We start from the raw sequence: 17,229 nt of genomic DNA, 5'->3' as shown, positions 1-17,229 counted from the left end.
GGGGTAGGACTCTGTTCTATAGTAGTGCACTATATAGGGAATCCCATGGGGAGTAGGACTCTGTTCTATAGTAGTGCACTATATAGGGAATCCCATGGGGAGTAGGACTCTGGTCTATAGTAGTGCACTATATAGGGAATCCCATGGGGAGTAGGACTCTGTTCTATAGTAGTGCACTATATAGGGAATCCCATGGGGAGTAGGACTCTGTTCTATAGTAGTGCACTATATAGGGAATCCCATGGGGAGTAGGACTCTGTTCTATAGTAGTGCACTATATAGTAGTGCACTATATAGGAATCCCATGGGGAGTAGGACTCTGTTCTATAGTAGTGCACTATATAGGAATCCCATGGGGAGTAGGACTCTGTTCTATAGTAGTGCACTATATAGGGAATCCCATGGGGAAAAAGGACTCTGTTCTATAGTAGTGCACTATATAGGGAATCCCATGGGCCTCTTTCTATAGTAGTGCACTATGGGAATATGGGACTCTGTTCTATAGTAGTGCACTATATAGGGAATCCCATGGGGAGTAGGACTCTGTTCTATAGTAGTGCACTATATAGGGAATCCCATGGGGAGTAGGACTCTGTTCTATAGTAGTGCACTATATAGGGAATCCCATGGGGAGTAGGACTCTGTTCTATAGTAGTGCACTATATAGGGAATCCCATGGGGAGTAGGACTCTGTTCTATAGTAGTGCACTATATAGGGAATCCCATGGGGAGTAGGACTCTGTTCTATAGTAGTGCACTATATAGGAATCCCATGGGGAGTAGGACTCTGTTCTATAGTAGTGCACTATATAGGGAATCCCATGGGGAGTAGGACTCTGTTCTATAGTAGTGCACTATATAGGGAATCCTGTTCATGGGGAATAGGACTGTTCTATAGTAGTGCACTATATAGGGAATCCCATGGGGAGTAGGACTCTGTTCTATAGTAGTGCACTATATAGGGAATCCCATGGGGAGTAGGACTCTGTTCTATAGTAGTGCACTATATAGGGAATCCCATGGGGAGTAGGACTCTGTTCTATAGTAGTGCACTATATAGGGAATCCCATGGGGAGTAGGACTCTGTTCTATAGTAGTGCACTATATAGGGAATCCCATGGGGAGTAGGACTCTGTTCTATAGTAGTGCACTATATAGGGAATCCCATGGGGAGTAGGACTCTGTTCTATAGTAGTGCACTATATAGGGAATCCCATGGGGAAGGACTCTTTCTATAGTAGTGCACTATATAGGGAATCCCATGGGGAGTAGGACTCTGTTCTCTGGGAATCTATAGTAGTGCACTATATAGGGAATCCCATGGGGAGTAGGACTCTGTTCTATAGTAGTGCACTATATAGGGAATCCCATGGGGAGTAGGACTCTGTTCTATAGTAGTGCACTATATAGGGAATCCCATGGGGAGTAGGACTCTGTTCTATAGTAGTGCACTATATAGGGAATCCCATGGGTTCTATAGTAGGACTCTGTTCTATAGTAGTGCACTATATAGGGAATCCCATGGGGAGTAGGACTCTGTTCTATAGTAGTGCACTATATAGGGAATCCCATGGGGAGTAGGACTCTGTTCTATAGTAGTGCACTATATAGGGAATCCCATGGGGAGTAGGACTCTGTTCTATAGTAGTGCACTATATAGGGAATCCCATGGGGAGTAGGACTCTGTTCTATAGTAGTGCACTATATAGGGAATCCCATGGGGAGTAGGACTCTGTTCTATAGTAGTGCACTATATAGGGAATCCCATGGGGTAGGACTCTGTTCTAGGACTAAGGGAATCTGGGAGTAGGACTCTGTCTATAGTAGTGCACTATATAGGGAATCCCATGGGGAGTAGGACTCTGTTCTATAGTAGTGCACTATATAGGGAATCCCATGGGGAGTAGGACTCTGTTCTATAGTAGTGCACTATATAGGGAATCCCATGGGGAGTAGGACTCTGTTCTATAGTAGTGCACTATATAGGGAGGGAATCCCATGGGGAGTAGGACTCTGTTCTATAGTAGTGCACTATATAGGGAATCCCATGGGGAGTAGGACTCTGTTCTATAGTAGTGCACTATATAGGGAATCCCATGGGGAGTAGGACTCTGTTCTATAGTAGTGCACTATATAGGGAATCCCATGGGGAGTAGGACTCTGTTCTATAGTAGTGCACTATATAGGGAATCCCATGGGGAGTAGGACTCTGTTCTATAGTAGTGCACTATATAGGGAATCCCATGGGGAGTAGGACTCTGTTCTATAGTAGTGCACTATATAGGGAATCCCATGGGGAGGGAATAGGACTCTGTTCTATAGTAGTGCACTATATAGGGAATCCCATGGGGAGTAGGACTCTGTTCTATAGTAGTGCACTATATAGGGAATCCCATGGGGAGTAGGACTCTGTTCTATAGTAGTGCACTATATAGGGAATCCCATGGGGAGTAGGACTCTGTTCTATAGTAGTGCACTATATAGGGAATCCCATGGGGAGTAGGACTCTGTTCTATAGTAGTGCACTATATAGGGAATCCCATGGGGAGTAGGACTCTGTTCTATAGTAGTGCACTATATAGGGAATCCCATGGGGAGTAGGACTCTGTTCTATAGTAGTGCACTATATAGGGAATCCCATGGGGAGTAGGACTCTGTTCTATAGTAGTGCACTATATAGGAATCCCATGGGGAGTAGGACTCTGTTCTATAGTAGTGCACTATATAGGGAATCCCATGGGGAGTAGGACTCTGTTCTATAGTAGTGCACTATATAGGGAATCCCATGGGGAGTAGGACTCTGTTCTATAGTAGTGCACTATATAGGGAATCCCATGGGGAGTAGGACTCTGGTCTATAGTAGTGCACTATATAGGAATCCCATGGGGAGTAGGACTCTGTTCTATAGTAGTGCACTATATAGGGAATCCCATGGGGAGTAGGACTCTGTTCTATAGTAGTGCACTATATAGGGAATCCCATGGGGAGTAGGACTCTGTTCTATAGTAGTCTATAGTAGTGCACTATATAGGGAATCCCATGGGGAACTCTGTAGGACTCTGTTCTATAGTAGTGCACTATATAGGGAATCCCATGGGGAGTAGGACTCTGTTCTATAGTAGTGCACTATATAGGGAATCCCATGGGGAGTAGGACTCTGTTCTATAGTAGTGCACTATATAGGGAATCCCATGGGGAGTAGGACTCTGTTCTATAGTAGTGCACTATATAGGGAATCCCATGGGGAGTAGGACTCTGTTCTATAGTAGTGCACTATATAGGGAATCCCATGGGGAGTAGGACTCTGTTCTATAGTAGTGCACTATATAGGGAATCCCATGGGGAGTAGGACTCTGTTCTATAGTAGTGCACTATATAGGGAATCCCATGGGGAGTAGGACTCTGTTCTATAGTAGTGCACTATATAGGGAATCCCATGGGGAGTAGGACTCTGTTCTATAGTAGTGCACTATATAGGGAATCCCATGGGGAATAGGACTCTGGTCTATAGTAGTGCACTATATAGGGAATCCCATGGGGAGTAGGACTCTGTTCTATAGTAGTGCACTATATAGGGAATCCCATGGGGAGTAGGACTCTGTTCTATAGTAGTGCACTATATAGGGAATCCCATGGGGGGAATCCCATGTAGGACTCTGTTCTATAGTAGTGCACTATATAGGGAATCCCATGGGGAGTAGGACTCTGTTCTATAGTAGTGCACTATATAGGGAATCCCATGGGGAGTAGGACTCTGTTCTATAGTAGTGCACTATATAGGGAATCCCATGGGGAGTAGGACTCTGTTCTATAGTAGTGCACTATATAGGGAATCCCATGGGGAGTAGGACTCTGTTCTATAGTAGTGCACTATATAGGGAATCCCATGGGGAGTAGGACTCTGTTCTATAGTAGTGCACTATATAGGGAATCCCATGGGGAGTAGGACTCTGTTCTATAGTAGTGCACTATATAGGGAATCCCATGGGGAGTAGGACTCTGTTATAGTAGTGCACTATAGGGAATAGGGGAGTAGGACTCTGTTCTATAGTAGTGCACTATATAGGGAATCCCATGGGGAGTAGGACTCTGTTCTATAGTAGTGCACTATATAGGAATCCCATGGGGAGTAGGACTCTGTTCTATAGTAGTGCACTATATAGGGAATCCCATGGGGAGTAGGACTCTGTTCTATAGTAGTGCACTATATAGGGAATCCCATGGGGAGTAGGACTCTGTTCTATAGTAGTGCACTATATAGGAATCCTATAGTAGTGCACTATATAGGGGGGAGTAGGACTCTGTTCTATAGTAGTGCACTATATAGGGAATCCCATGGGGAGTAGGACTCTGTTCTATAGTAGTGCACTATATAGGGAATCCCATGGGGAGTAGGACTCTGTTCTATAGTAGTGCACTATATAGGGAATCCCATGGGGAGTAGGACTCTGTTCTATAGTAGTGCACTATATAGGGAATCCCATGGGGAGTAGGACTCTGTTCTATAGTAGTGCACTATATAGGGAATCCCATGGGGAGTAGGACTCTGTTCTATAGTAGTGCACTATATAGGGAATCCCATGGGAGTAGGACTCTGTTCTATAGTAGTGCACTATATAGGGAATCCCATGGGGAGTAGGACTCTGTTCTATAGTAGTGCACTATATAGGGAATCCCATGGGGAGTAGGACTCTGTTCTATAGTAGTGCACTATATAGGGAATCCCATGGGGAGTAGGACTCTGTTCTATAGTAGTGCACTATATAGGGAATCCCATGGGGAGTAGGACTCTGTTCTATAGTAGTGCACTATATAGGGAATCCCATGGGGAGTAGGACTCTGTTCTATAGTAGTGCACTATATAGGAATCCCATGGGGAGTAGGACTCTGTTCTATAGTAGTGCACTATATAGGGAATCCCATGGGGAGTAGGACTCTGTTCTATAGTAGTGCACTATATAGGGAATCCCATGGGGAGTAGGACTCTGTTCTATAGTAGTGCACTATATAGGGAATCCCATGGGGAGTAGGACTCTGTTCTATAGTAGTGCACTATATAGGGAATCCCACGGGGAGTAGGACTAGGACTCTGTTCTATAGTAGTGCACTATATAGGGAATCCCATGGGGAGTAGGACTCTGTTCTATAGTAGTGCACTATATAGGGAATCCCACGGGGAGTAGGACTCTGTTCTATAGTAGTGCACTATATAGGGAATAGGACTCTGTTCTATAGTAGTGCACTATATAGGGAATAGGGCTCTGGTCTATAGTAGTGCACTAGATAGGGAATAGGGCTCTGGTCTATAGTAGTGCACTAGATAGGGAATAGGGCTCTGTAGTCTATAGTAATAGGGCTCTGGTCTATAGTAGTGCACTAGATAGGGAATAGGGCTCTGGTCTATAGTAGTGCACTAGATAGGGAATAGGGCTCTGGTCTATAGTAGTGCACTAGATAGGGAATAGGGCTCTGGTCTATAGTAGTGCACTAGATAGCGAATCCCATGGGGCCCTGGTCTAAAGTAGTGCATTATATAGGTAATAGGGCTCTGGTCTATAGTAGTGCACTAGATAGGGAATAGGGCTCTGGTCTATAGTAGTGCACTATATAGGGAATAGGGCTCTGGTCTATAGTAGTGCACTAGATAGGGAAAAGATGCCATTTGGGATGCATTCCTCGTCTTCATCATCTTTGTCGTAGTAATATATATTTTTCCGGGCGATTAGTGGGAGATTGTCTCGGCACCACCACCACTGAATCACACAGTCACTTGGTAATCCAGACTGTAGGCTATTGGAGGAAGAATTTGCATTGCTCTTTAAATATGTATCTAGTTAACGTTGTTAGGGTTTTAATGTCAATCATAACCACTATTAACACACGGCTCAAGGCTGGGAGGTCGCCCTGAGTGACAATGGTTTGGAGAGAGGAGGAGAGGGAAGGGAAGTCCAAATTCAAGATTTAGCTGGTCTGTATGATTGAGGCCTACTGATTGTGTGTGTGTGTGTGTGTGTGTGTGTGTGTGTGTGTGTGTGTGTGTGTGTGTGTGTGTGTGTGTGTGTGTGTGTGTGTGTGTGTGTGTGTGTGTGTGTGTGTGTGTGTGTGTGTGTGTGTGTGTGTGTGTGTGTGTGTGTGTGTGTGTGTGTGTGTGTGGTGGGTTGGGTTGGGTTGGGTTGGGTTGATTCGTTGGTTGGTTTGTTCAATCTATTGAGATGTTAGAGTAGGTCATGTTGATGTACTGATGCTGTCTGACAGAGATGTTAGAGTAGGTCAGGTTGATTTACTGATCCTGTCTGACAGAGATGTTAGAGTAGGTCATGTTGATTTACTGATCCTGTCTGACAGAGATGTTAGAGTAGGTCATGTTGATTTACTGATCCTGTCTGACAGAGATGTTAGAGTAGGTCATGTTGATTTACTGATCCTGTCTGACAGAGATGTTAGAGTAGGTCATGTTGATTTACTGATCCTGTCTGACAGAGATGTTAGAGTAGGTCATGTTGATTTACTGATCCTGTCTGACAGAGATGTTAGAGTAGGTCATGTTGATTTACTGATCCTGTCTGACAGAGATGTTAGAGTAGGTCATGTTGATTTACTGATCCTGTCTGACAGAGATGTTAGAGTAGGTCATGTTGATTTACTGATCCTGTCTGACAGAGATGTTAGAGTAGGTCATGTTGATTTACTGATCCTGTCTGACAGAGATGTTAGAGTAGGTCATGTTGATTTACTGATCCTGTCTGACAGAGATGTTAGAGTAGGTCATGTTGATTTACTGATCCTGTCTGACAGAGATGTTAGAGTAGGTCATGTTGATTTACTGATCCTGTCTGACAGAGATGTTAGAGTAGGTCATGTTGATTTACTGATCCTGTCTGACAGAGATGTTAGAGTAGGTCATGTTGATTTACTGATCCTGTCTGACAGAGATGTTAGAGTAGGTCATGTTGATTTACTGATCCTGTCTGACAGAGATGTTAGAGTAGGTCATGTTGATTTACTGATCCTGTCTGACAGAGATGTTAGAGTAGGTCATGTTGATTTACTGATCCTGTCTGACAGAGATGTTAGAGTAGGTCATGTTGATTTACTGATCCTGTCTGACAGAGATGTTAGAGTAGGTCATGTTGATTTACTGATCCTGTCTGACAGAGATGTTAGAGTAGGTCATGTTGATTTACTGATCCTGTCTGACAGAGATGTTAGAGTAGGTCATGTTGATTTACTGATCCTGTCTGACAGAGATGTTAGAGTAGGTCATGTTGATTTACTGATCCTGTCTGACAGAGATGTTAGAGTAGGTCATGTTGATTTACTGATCCTGTCTGACAGAGATGTTAGAGTAGGTCATGTTGATTTACTGATCCTGTCTGACAGAGATGTTAGAGTAGGTCATGTTGATTTACTGATCCTGTCTGACAGAGATGTTAGAGTAGGTCATGTTGATTTACTGATCCTGTCTGACAGAGATGTTAGAGTAGGTCATGTTGATTTACTGATCCTGTCTGACAGAGATGTTAGAGTAGGTCATGTTGATTTACTGATCCTGTCTGACAGAGATGTTAGAGTCAGGTCATGTTGATTTACTGATCCTGTCTGACAGAGATGTTAGAGTAGGTCATGTTGATTTACTGATCCTGTCTGACAGAGATGTTAGAGTAGGTCATGTTGATTTACTGATCCTGTCTGACAGAGATGTTAGAGTAGGTCAGGTTGATTTACTGATCCTGTCTGACAGAGATGTTCGAGTAGGTCATGTTGATTATTACATCAAAGGTTGTACATGATTTTGATCAGTAAAATAATTAATGTAACTTTCCTCAAATTACAATGTTTTCTAGAAATACCATCTACAAGTTACCCAGAGGGTCTTCTAACCAGGACTTATGGAAAACCTGGGAATGTTGGGAATTTTACAACCTTAATAAACCTATAGCTGAAGCACTGAATGGACTGACCCTGGACGTCGCATGAATGTGATCAGTTTGAGTAGACCTTCAAGTAAACCTGCCTCTTCCCCCTCTTTCTTTCCCCCTCTTTCTCACCCCTCTTTCTCACCCCTCTTTCTTTACCCCTCTTTCTCTCCCCCTCTTTCTCCCCACTCTTTCTCCCCCTTTTTCTCTCCCCTCCTTTCTCCCCCTCTTTCTCCCCCTCTTTCTCACCCCTCTTTCTCTCCCCTCTTTCTTTACCCCTCTTTCTTACCCCTCTTTCTCACCCCTATTTCTTTACCCTCTTTCTCCCCTCTTTCTTTACCCCTCTTTCTCACCCCTCTTTCTCTCCCCCTCTTTCTTTCCCCCTTTTTCTTACCCCTCTTTCTCACCCCTTTTTCTCTACCCCTCTTTCTTTACCCCCCTCTTTCTCTCCCCCTCTTTCTACCCACTCTTTCTCCCCCTTTTTCTCCCCCTCTTTCTCTCCCCCCTCTTTCTCCCCCTCTTTCTCACCCCTCTTTCTCTCCCCCTCTTTCTTTACCCCTCTTTCTTACCCCTCTTTCTCCCCCCTCTTTCTCCCCCTTTTTCTCCCCCTCTTTCTCCCCCTTTTCTCCCCCTCTTTCTCCCCTCTTTCTCACCCCTTTTCTCACCCCTCTTTCTCTCCCCTCTTTCTTTACCCCTCTTTCTTACCCCTCTTTCTCACCCCTATTTCTTTACCCCTCTTTCTCCCCCTCTTTCTTTACCCCTCTTTCTTACCCCTCTTTCTCTCCCCTCTTTCTCCCCCTCTTTCTCACCCCTCTTTCTCCCCTTACCTTACCCCTCTTTCTCACCCCTCTTTCTCTCCCCCTCTTTCTTACCCCTCTTTCTCACCCCTCTTTCTCTCCCCTCTTTCTTACCCCTCTTTCTTACCCCTCTTTCTCTCTTTCTCCCCCTCTTTCTTTACCCCTCTTTCTCACCCCTCTTTCTCCCCCTCTTTCTCCCCTATTTCTCACCCCTCTTTCCCCCCTCTTTCTTTACCCCTCTTTCTTACCCCCCTCTTTCTCCCCCTCTTTCTCCCCCCCCTCTTTCTTTACCCCCCTCTTTCTCTCCCCCTCTTTCTTTACCCCTATTTCTTACCCCTCTTTCTTTACCCCTATTTCTTCCCCCCTCTCTCTTTCCCCAACTCAGGTGAACAAAGACGCAGGGAAGCTGAAAGTGGTTCATTTTGGTCTTGTTTGAAAACAGCCTTTGACCATTTCTTTTTGACTGTAAACTCCATCTTTTTTAATACATTTTTTAAAATCTAATGTAATTCTGTAAATATATCTGATAACTGATCTAGCTCTATTCTGAAATGTTGATGCATGATTAACCTAAGAATTATGAATTTAAGTCTAAGTCAAATGTGAATAATTATGCTAATGTCTTGCTAGTAGGTTTTATTTGAACAGAATGTTGTATATGCTATATAGGCCTAGCCCTGTCCAGCCCCATCTCAGTTCTCTCACAACCAGCCCTCCTGCTGAAAAATGGTGTTTTAAATGTTCTGCCCGTTTAATTGAATTGTTCTTTAATCCCAGCCTCGTTTAAAACAGTGCAGTAATTAAGCTTTTTGTTTTTCATGATTGACCCTGGTCACCTTTTACAGTATCCTAACACAGAGCTGTAAACTAGCCTATTGTATTGCTGTATTAAAGAGGTGTTGTATCTTGTGTGTATGGCTTTTAGGCCTGTCCCTTGTATTTGTTGCACACTAAAATATGTCAACCCCACTATCATTAGGCATGCTGAGGCAGTGAATGTTTGGTCTCTCTATAGTTTATCAGATGATGTGGCCTACAGTATTGTACTGTGTACCGTGTAGGCTACTGTGTGTATGTGTCGAGATTACGGACTGCCGACGGTTTTTATTCATGAACGGAAGCCAATATAACAAGCGATTTTTAAGCGGTGAGCACGGGCAGCAGCACTGCGCGCCGAACAGAGCAGCTCGAGCCCCTTTCCTGAACAGCAGCCACGGCCTTGTCACGAGCTGTCGACGCGCTGCGCTCGGGACTAATCTGACAGCACCGCGCAGACCCTAATCCGCCACTGTATCCTAATCTATTTACTCTGCATTCTAAGAGGATTTGCTTCTCAAAAATATATACAACAACGAATCTGAGGCTGGAAAGTATGGTGAAATGGACAGAACAGATCAGTCAGTCAGGATGGGTTGGTTTCTGTGGTTTCTTTCTTTGTGTTGTTTTGTTAGGTTTCCAAAAATAATCATCATTGTATGTTTTTTTCAATCGTCAATCGTTTTGGGAGAGAGATTGGTGAAAAATAATTACGTTTCTGTCTGGTGATACAAGGCTAATACTTGTTTTATGTAAACAGAAATGGTTCTGTTTTGTTCAGTGATACTCAAGAGAGCAGCTGTTTGGATAAGTGATATGTCATTGGTTTTATCTCCTGATATATGTCACTTTCAAACAACTACTGCAGCCTAATATCACATCATTCAATGACTTGACATCTGAAAATGAAACCTGCAAAACCTGTAATAACAGTCATTGTGTTACAGTTAATATCTGTTCTTTAGATGTCTGCTGTGGGCCTTTAGGTGTCGGCTAGGACTACACATACCTCAATCATCTCAGATTACACCTAGTCCTGGGCTAAAACCCAATCATCTCAGATTACACCTAGTCCTGGGCTAAAACCCAATCATCTCAGATTACACCTAGTCCTGGGCTAAAACCCAATCATCTCAGATCTCAGAACCCAATCATCTCAGATTACACCTAGTCCTGGGCTAAAACCCAATCATCTCAGATTACACCTAGTCCTGGGCTAAAACCCAATCATCTCAGATTACACCTAGTCCTGGGCTAAAACCCAATCATCTCAGATTACACCTCCTGGGCAAAACCCAATCATCTCAGATTACACCTAGTCCTGGGCTAAAACCCAATCATCTCAGATTACACCTAGTCCTGGGCTAAAACCCAATCATCTCAGATTACACCTAGTCCTGGGCTAAAACCCAATCATCTCAGATTACACCTAGTCCTGGGCTAAAACCCAATCATCTCAGATTACACCTAGTCCTGGGCTAAAACCCAATCATCTCAGATTACACCTGTCCTGGGCTAAAACCCAATCATCTCAGATTACACCTAGTCCTGGGCTAAAACCCAATCATCTCAGATTACACCTAGTCCTGGGCTAAAACCCAATCATCTCAGATTACACCTAGTCCTGGGCTAAAACCCAATCATCTCAGATTACACCTAGTCCTGGGCTAAAACCCAATCATCTCAGATTACACCTAGTCCTGGGCTAAAACCCAATCATCTCAGATTACACCTAGTCCTGGGCTAAAACCCAATCATCTCAGATTACACCTAGTCCTGGGCTAAAACCCAATCATCTCAGATTACACCTAGTCCTGGGCTAAAACCCAATCATCTCAGATTACACCTAGTCCTGGGCTAAAACCCAATCATCTCAGATTACACCTAGTCCTGGGCTAAAACCCAATCATCTCAGATTACACCTAGTCCTGGGCTAAAACCCAATCATCTCAGATTACACCTAGTCCTGGGCTAAAACCCAATCATCTCAGATTACACCTAGTCCTGGGCTAAAACCCAATCATCTCAGATTACACCTAGTCCTGGGCTAAAACCCAATCATCTCAGATTACACCTAGTCCTCTAAAACCCAATCATCTCAGATTACACCTAGTCCTGGGCTAAAACCCAATCATCTCAGATTACACCTAGTCCTGGGCTAAAACCCAATCATCTCAGATTAACCTAGTCCTGGGCTAAAACCCAATCATCTCAGATTACACCTAGTCCTGGGCTAAAACCCAATCATCTCAGATTACACCTAGTCCTGGGCTAAAACCCAATCATCTCAGATTACACCTAGTCCTGGGCTAAAACCCAATCATCTCAGATTACACCTAGTCCTGGGCTAAAACCCAATCATCTCAGATTACACCTAGTCCTGGGCTAAAACCCAATCATCTCAGATTACACCTAGTCCTGGGCTAAAACCCAATCATCTCAGATTACACCTAGTCCTGGGCTAAAAGATTACACCTAGTCCTGGGCTAATCATCTCAGATTACACCTAGTCCTGGGCTAAAACCCAATCATCTCAGATTACACCTAGTCCTGGGCTAAAACCCAATCATCTCAGATTACACCTAGTCCTGGGCTAAAACCCAATCATCTCAGATTACACCTAGTCCTGGGCTAAAACCCAATCATCTCAGATTACAATCATCTCAGATTACACCTAGTCCTGGGCTAAAACCCAATCATCTCAGATTACACCTAGTCCTGGGCTAAAACCCAATCATCTCAGATTACACCTAGTCCTGGGCTAAAACCCATTGTAGAGAATCTCCAAGTTGTATAGTCCAGGACTCGGTTTGATCTGTGTCTGGGGAAGCCGTCTGTTCAACTTTATTAATATATATGTAACGGATGTGAAACGGCTAGCTTAGTTAGCGGTGGTGCTGATGTAACGGATGTGAAATGGCTAGCTAGTTAGCGGTGTGCGCTAAATAGCGTTTCAATCGGTGACGTCACTTGCTCTGAGACCTTGAAGTAGTGGTTCCCCCTTGCTCTGCAAGGGCCGCGGGTTTTGTGGAGCGATGGGTAACGATGCTTCGTAGGTGACTGTTGTTGATGTGTGCAGAGGGTCCCTGGTTCGCCCCCGGGTATGGGCGAGGGGATGGTCTAAAGTTATACTGTTACATATACACAATCTTGATTAGAACCACATAACAAATGTCTCTCCTGTTAGGAAACCTCTGGCACCTATGACCAGACAGGTGTAACGTTAAGACCACAGCCTCCAGCGCACACACACGTCTACGTTGTCAGCATAGGTTTAGCTTCTGCCCTTTGACCCCGCCTCTATCTCTCCCCACTACCATCCTCTCTATCTGTCCAATAAAAATAAGAAAATATCGCAAATGTATATATTTATGTCGATGATGTGTCTTTTAAAGGACTTGCGATGCGTTTGCGGGGATCTCTATTCGCGGTACACGCTGCGCGTGTCGGCTCAACCGGATTGTCGACAACCCGTAGTCCGGTTGAATCCCGGCGTAAATCTGTGTCCAGGAAACCGCCCTTCAAGTGTAGTAATAAATATATTGAGTCGGCCTTTAATAGACTCCAGCCACCTGAGATGTCTGGAAGAGATGAGCCTATTAGGACAGTGCTATTACTATACTGGTGGGGCGTGGTGTAGTGGGGGAGCGGCCTTGTTAGCGGTTGTAAATGAAGCTAGCCTCCAGTGTGCGTGTCTTACCCACCCATCATTATCCGTTATCATCCACGTTATCTTGTGCAACAGCTATTCTGTGGGGTTTTACTGTCACGTACACAAGTACAGTGGAATGTCTTTCTTACAAGTTTTAAACCCAACAATGCAGTAATCAATATCAATGTAGTAATATTGTCTCTCTGTCTGTCTCTCTCTCGTGTCTGTTTCTCTGTCCCTCTGTCTCTCTCTGTGTCTCTGTCTGTTTCTCTCTGTCTCTGTCTGTCTCTCTGGCTGTCTCATGTCTGTCCCTCTGTCTCTCTCTGTGTCTCTGTCTGTTTCTCTCTGTCTCTGTCTGTCTCTGTCTGTCTCTCTGTCTGTCTCTCTCGTGTCTGTTTCTCTGTCCCTCTGTCTCTCTCTGTGTCTCTGTCTGTTTCTCTCTGTCTCTGTCTGTCTCTCTGGCTGTCTCTCGTGTCTGTTTCTCTGTCCCTCTGTCTCTCTCTGTGTCTCTGTCTGTTTCTCTCTGTCTCTGTCTGTCTCTCTGGCTGTCTCTCGTGTCTGTCCCTCTGTCTCTCTCTGTGTCTCTGTCTGTTTCTCTCTGTCTCTGTCTGTCTCTGTCTGTCTCTCTGTCTCTGTCTGTCTCTCTGGCTCTCTCTCGTGTCTGTTTCTCTGTCCCTCTGTCTCTCTCTGTGTCTCTGTCTGTTTCTCTCTGTCTCTGTCTGTCTCTCTGGCTGTCTCTCGTGTCTGTTTCTCTGTCCCTCTGTCTCTCTCTGTGTCTCTGTCTGTGTCTCTGTCTGTCTTTCTGGCTGTCTCGTAGCCTATAGCCTCCTATATCAGATGTGATAATAGTCCATAACGGATGTGTTGGTGTTGGGTCCATTTCCCATCCTATTGCTTCCCCCAATCAACCCTTGTCAGATCAGTGATGACCTCAAAGAAGGAAAGAAGCCCTTCATGCACAGTATTAGAACTGGGCCATCTAAGGCAAACACCTTGAGGGGAGCCGATGCCTTGAGGGGAGCCTAGGAGCCGGGGCCTTGAGGGGAGCCTGGAGCCGGGGCCTTGAGGGGAGCCGGGCCTTGTCTCTCGTGGGGAACCTAGGAGCCTGGGTCATGAGAGGAGCCTAGGAGCCTGTCTTGAGGGGAGCCTGGCTGCCGGGGCCTTGAGGGGAGCCTAGGAGCCGGGGTCATGAGAGTTTCCTCTGGAGCCGAGGCCTTGAGGGGTCTCCGGGGCCTTGAGGGGAGCCGTCGCCTTGAGGGAGCCTAGGAGCCGGGGCCTTGAGGGTAGCCTAGGAGCCAGGGTCATGAGAGGAGCCGGGGCCTTGAGGGGAGCCTAGGAGCCGGGGCCTTGAGGGGAGCCGGGCCTTGAGGGGAACCTAGGAGCCGGGGTCATGAGAGGAGCCTAGGAGCCGGGGCCTTGAGGGGAGCCGATGCCTTGAGGGGAGCCTAGGAGCCGGGGCCTGGAGGGGAGCCTAGGAGCCGGGGCCTTGAGGGGAGCCAGGCCTTGAGGGGAACCTAGGAGCCGGGGTCATGAGAGGAGCCTAGGAGCCGGGGCCTTGAGGGGAGCCGGGGCCTTGAGGGGAGCCGGGCCTTGAGGGGAACCTAGGAGCCGGGGTCATGAGAGGAGCCTAGGAGCCGGGGCCTTGAGGGGAACCGGGGCCTTGAGGGGAGCCTAGGAGCCGGGGCCTTGAGGGGAGCCTAGGAGCCGGGGCCTTGAGGGGAACCTAGGAGCCGGGGCCTTGAGGGGAGCCGGGCCTTGAGGGGAGCCTAGGAGCAGGGGCCTTGAGGGGAGCCTAGGAGCCGGGGCCTTGAGGGGAACCGGGGGCCTTGAGGGGAGCCTAGGAGCCGGGCCTTGAGGGGAGCCGGGGCCTTGAGGGGAGCCGGGGCCTTGAGGGGAGTCTGGGTCATGAGAGGAGCCTAGGAGCCGGGGCCTTGAGGGGAGCCGGGGTCATGAGAGGAGCCTAGGAGCCGGGGCCTTGAGGGGAGCCGGGGCCTTGAGGGGAGCCGGGGCCTTGAGGGGAGCCTAGGAGCCGGGGCCTTGAGGGGAGCCTAGGAGCCGGGGTCATGAGAGGAGCCGGGGGCCTTGAGGGGAGCCTAGGAGCCGGGGCCTTGAGGGGAGCCGGGCCTTGAGGGGAGCCTAGGGGAGCAGGGGCCTTGAGGGGAGCCTTGAGGGGAGCCGGGGGGGCCTTGAGGGGAACCGGGGGCCTTGAGGGGAGCCTAGGAGCCGGGCCTTGAGGGGAGCCGGGGCCTTGAGGGGAGCCGGGGCCTTGAGGGGAGTCTGGGTCATGAGAGGAGCCTAGGAGCCGGGGCCTTGAGGGGAGCCGGGGTCATGAGAGGAGCCTAGGAGCCGGGGCCTTGAGGGGAGCCTAGGAGCCGGGGCCTTGAGGGTAACCGGGGCCTTGAGGGGAGCCGGGGCCTTGAGGGGAGCCTAGGAGCCGGGGTCATGAGAGGAGCCTAGGAGCCGGGGCCTTGAGGGGAACCGGGGCCTTGAGGGGAGCCTAGGAGCCGGGGCCTTGAGGGGAGCCTAGGAGCCGGGGCCTTGAGGGGAACCTAGGAGCCGGGGCCTTGAGGGGAGCCGAGCCTTGAGGGGAGCCTAGGAGCAGGGGCCTTGAGGGGAGCCTAGGAGCCGGGGCCTTGAGGGGAACCGGGGGCCTTGAGGGGAGCCTAGGAGCTGGGCCTTGAGGGGAGCCGGGGCCTTGAGGGGAGCCGGGGCCTTGAGGGGAGTCTGGGTCATGAGAGGAGCCTAGGAGCCGGGGCCTTGAGGGGAGCCGGGGTCATGAGAGGAGCCTAGGAGCCGGGGCCTTGAGGGGAGCCTAGGGCCGGGGCCTTGAGGGGGGGCCTTGAGGGGAGCCTAGGAGCTGGGCCTTGAGGGGTCATGAGGGGAGTCTGGGTCATGCCTAGGAGCCGGGGCCTTGAGGGGAGCCGGGGTCTTGAGGGCCTAGGAGCCGGGGCCTTGAGGGGAGCCTAGGAGCCGGGGCCTTGAGGGGAGCCTAGGAGCCGGGGTCATGAGAGGAGCCTAGGAGCCGAGGCCTTGAGGGGAGCCGGGGCCTTGAGGGGAGCCTGGGCCTTGAGGGGAGCCTAGGAGCCGGGGCCTTGAGGGGGGCCTTGAGGGGAGCCTAGGAGCCGGGGCCTTGAGGGGAACCGGGGGCCTTGAGGGGAGCCTAGGAGCCGGGCCTTGAGGGGAGCCGGGGCCTTGAGGGGAGCCGGGGCCTTGAGGGGAGTCTGGGTCATGAGAGGAGCCTAGGAGCCGGGGCCTTGAGGGGAGCCGGGGTCATGAGAGGAGCCTAGGAGCCGGGGCCTTGAGGGGAGCCTAGGAGCCGGGGCCTTGAGGGTAACCGGGGCCTTGAGGGGAGCCTAGGAGCCGGGGTCATGAGAGGAGCCTAGGAGCCGGGGCCTTGAGGGGAGCCGGGGCCTTGAGGGGAGCCTAGGAGCCGGGGCCTTGAAGGGAGCCTAGGAGCCGGGGCCTTGAGGGGAGCCTAGGAGCCGGGGTCATGAGAGGAGCCTAGGAGCCGAATAATTGAGGCACTCCCGGGTCATGGGAGGGCCTCTGGGCCGGGGCCTTGAGGGGGAGTTCTCTGGGTTTGAGGGGAGCTTTCTCTGGGGGCTTGGAGGGGAGCCTAGGAGCCGGGGCCTTGAGGGGAGCCTTTCTAGGAGCCGGGGTCATGAGAGGAGCCGGGGGCCTTGAGGGGAGCCTAGGAGCCGGGGCCTTGAGGGGAGCCGGGCCTTGAGGGGAGCCTAGGAGCAGGGGCCTTGAGGGGAGCCTAGGAGCCGGGGCCTTGAGGGGAACCGGGGGCCTTGAGGGGAGCCGGGGCCTTGAGAGGAGCCGGGGCCTTGAGGGGAGTCTGGGTCATGAGAGGAGCTGGGGCCTTGAGGGGAACCGGGGCCTTGAGGGGAGCCGGGGCCTTGAGGGGAGCCTAGGAGCCGGGGCCTTGAGGGGAGCCGGGGTCATGAGAGGAGCCTAGGAGCCGGGGCCTTGAGGGGAGCCTAGGAGCCGGGGTCTTGAGGGGAACCGGGGCTTTGAGGGGAGCCGGGGCCTTGAGGGGAGTCTG

At 49.2% G+C, this 17,229-nt stretch overlaps 2 protein-coding genes across 2 annotated transcripts in view; one reads left to right on the top strand and one right to left on the bottom strand.

Moving 5' to 3' along the window:
- Positions 1–9,622, top strand: part of LOC124020468 (WD repeat-containing and planar cell polarity effector protein fritz homolog) — a 156,937-nt gene extending 147,315 nt beyond the window's left edge. The window contains 1 exon segment of the mRNA XM_046335705.1: positions 9,099–9,622. The gene's annotated coding sequence lies outside the window, so the exon portion shown is untranslated.
- Positions 9,623–14,354: 4,732 nt separating this feature from the next.
- On the bottom strand, positions 14,355–16,411 carry LOC124020466 (basic salivary proline-rich protein 1-like). Its single transcript, XM_046335703.1, has 6 exons — positions 16,273–16,411; positions 15,731–15,923; positions 15,156–15,490; positions 14,867–15,097; positions 14,730–14,782; positions 14,355–14,513 (listed from the first exon to the last, which is right to left on the bottom strand). The coding sequence occupies exons 1-6, from the start codon at positions 16,409–16,411 to the stop codon at positions 14,355–14,357; spliced, it is 1,110 nt and encodes a 369-aa protein (XP_046191659.1).
- Positions 16,412–17,229: the final 818 nt, after the last annotated feature.

Source organism: Oncorhynchus gorbuscha, unplaced genomic scaffold (assembly GCF_021184085.1).
Source record: "Oncorhynchus gorbuscha isolate QuinsamMale2020 ecotype Even-year unplaced genomic scaffold, OgorEven_v1.0 Un_scaffold_827, whole genome shotgun sequence".
NCBI lineage: Eukaryota > Metazoa > Chordata > Actinopteri > Salmoniformes > Salmonidae > Oncorhynchus > Oncorhynchus gorbuscha.
This window is presented reverse-complemented; position numbering and strand designations above follow the sequence as displayed.

Coding starts and splice junctions, on each gene's coding strand:
- LOC124020466 (XM_046335703.1), bottom strand. CDS start 16,411: ATGACCCAGACTCCCCTCAAGGCCCCGGCTCCCCTCAAGGCCCCGGCT. Junction 15,098..15,155: donor AGGCCCCGGCTCCCCTCAAG/GCCCCGGCTCCT, acceptor CCCGGCTCCTAG/GCTCCTCTCATGACCCAGAC. Junction 14,783..14,866: donor GCTCCTAGGCTCCCCTCAAG/GCCCCGGCTCCT, acceptor CCCGGCTCCTAG/GTTCCCCTCAAGGCCCGGCT.